Below are 2,147 nucleotides of genomic sequence, written 5' to 3'. Positions count from 1 at the left end.
TCCTCCTCTCTCCAACCAAACTGTCTGTCTGGATAAAGCAAGGAGAAAAGACAAATCTAATAATGAACTATTTGAAATTAGTCTTGAATCAGAAGAGAAAGTATTACCAGCATACTTGTGAAGGAAATTCCAACGCCATGCATACATTTTGGTGTTCATTTTATTTTTGATCAGAATTGTAGCCAGATGAAGGGAAACTGCCAAAATATCCTTTACTCTTTTCAAAACTTGGCCCTCATCCCTGCTGACAGATGAAGGCAGAACCAAGTCAGCACCCCTGGAGAAATACCTGCTTCCCTTTGTGCTCTGAATGAAGAGGTGCTGTCTAGGAGGAAATGTCTTTTAATCGACATACAGAGGATTATCTACAAACTCTAAACCCAAACAAAATCACAGCCTCCACTGGCATGCAGCTTTCCAAGTACCTCTTCTGTAGTGGTATTGCACTAGGTCTTATTATGCCTTTTATCAATCAGCAAATATCTTTTTATTCCAGAATGGAAAACAAACTGAATTAACTACATCCAATATTGATGCTTTATTTCTGTAAGTCACCAATAAGAGAATTAATTTCATTTTAATACATTTATTTTCATGTAAGTCATAATAAAACACTTTCAAAACATTCTGTACATTTCAAGCCACCCAGATCTGTGTTACATTTCTATAAATGTGATTTGTTGGGATGAGATGCCAAGATGTCTCTGTACAAAGATGTACAATATGTACAGTCACTGGAAGTGCAAGCTGTGCAAAGCAGAGTCTAGAACACTAAAATTCATGCCAGGGCTTAGAAAAACATCTCAACACATTAAGACTGAAGCTTGAAACTGAGTTGTAGTTATTTCCCCCCCCGGGCCAATGATTGCTTTATAAACAAAGATATGTATATGTCATATAGAAAGAATAGGTTGACTCCTCAGCTCAGCCAGCACCATGCAGCTGACTAGATACATTACAGGGCTCTTCGCCTAGGCCTGTCTCCTCTGTCACCATTTTGCCACACTCAACAGTCGTCTCATTACTGAGCTGCTGCTACCTTTGACTGAACTACAGTAACACTAGGAGACTTAAACTTGGGAAGATAAAGGCCAAACTTGTTTTCAATGCCAGCAAAGGTGGCCGTGGCGAGTCTATATCCACCGATGTGATCTGGATTGGCAGGAGGAAGGTCTGCGATGCGTGACTTAGGTGTTGGTTCTGAGCCAGAGGGTTTGCTGTTGATTGAAAAGAGAAAATGGTTGGTGAGCTCAAGATTGATAATGGTTTAAAACCGACCTTGTCAGTCAGTCCCATGTACCACAAAGAAGCCTTTTGTTTAAACCATATCCAAGTCATCTGTGCTCTATTAGTCATGATTTATAACTGCTTCGAAAACAACACTGTCCTACATTGGCTATAGATATTTGTATGCTTATACACACATTTAAACAGATTATGAAAATAAGAACAGAAAAAAATACACTCAAATATAAATACTCTTTAAGAAGTAGAATTACTGATTATTTTCTTTATACTTCTATATTTTCCAACTGCTCATTTTCTTTTTTTTTGTTTCAATTACCATTCCACTCAATTAATATTTATTAAATTCTTACAATGTATTGTGTTAATCTCTAAGAAGCAAATTGGTAACATGTATTTTTTAATTTTTTAAAATAATTTTCATGAACATTTACAGAGATTTTGGATGTCCATTCATTCATTTTTGCACTTCTCTCCCTGCCCAGCCCTCCCACACACCCCAGTTCGCTCCTCTCTTTGAAAAGTAAAATAAACACTCTCTCTCTGGTACACAACCCCCCCGCACCCCTCCCATGGCCCCAAGTACATTCCACTATGCAACCTTAATTCTGGACTCTTGTGATAACCTTAATACCCTATCATACATTGCTTTTAAATTATTCAGTCCTTCATCTGTTTCAGTTCAGTATACACAATTGATCCAATTTTGCTCAGTCTTACCACAACCCTGATACCAGTCCCATTTTACAGCAGTGGCACCATGCAATACTTGTCCTTTTGCGACTGAGATATTTCACTTAGTATAATGTCCTCCAGGCTCACCCATTTTGAATAATATTGCATGAGTTCCTTGTTTTTCAATGCAGCATAGTATTCCATTGTGTGAATATACCAAAGCTTCT

General features: G+C 37.8%; 1 protein-coding gene across 2 annotated transcripts in view; it reads right to left on the bottom strand.

Moving 5' to 3' along the window:
* Positions 1-395: 395 nt before the first annotated feature.
* SLC25A12 (solute carrier family 25 (aspartate/glutamate carrier), member 12) overlaps positions 396-2,147 on the bottom strand; it is a 148,433-nt gene continuing 146,681 nt past the window's right edge. The window contains exon 18 of one of the 2 annotated variants that reach the window (XM_006878838.1): positions 396-1,217. In XM_006878838.1, coding sequence (XP_006878900.1) covers positions 1,022-1,217 — 196 coding nt within the window. In that variant the 3' untranslated portion in view covers positions 396-1,021. The remainder of the gene's footprint in view (positions 1,218-2,147) is intronic. The other variant, XM_006878839.1, reaches the window with a different exon arrangement.

This window comes from Elephantulus edwardii, unplaced genomic scaffold (assembly GCF_000299155.1).
Source record: "Elephantulus edwardii isolate Elephantulus edwardi_28Jun2011 unplaced genomic scaffold, EleEdw1.0 scaffold00001, whole genome shotgun sequence".
NCBI classification, from domain to species: domain Eukaryota; kingdom Metazoa; phylum Chordata; class Mammalia; order Macroscelidea; family Macroscelididae; genus Elephantulus; species Elephantulus edwardii.
This window is presented reverse-complemented; position numbering and strand designations above follow the sequence as displayed.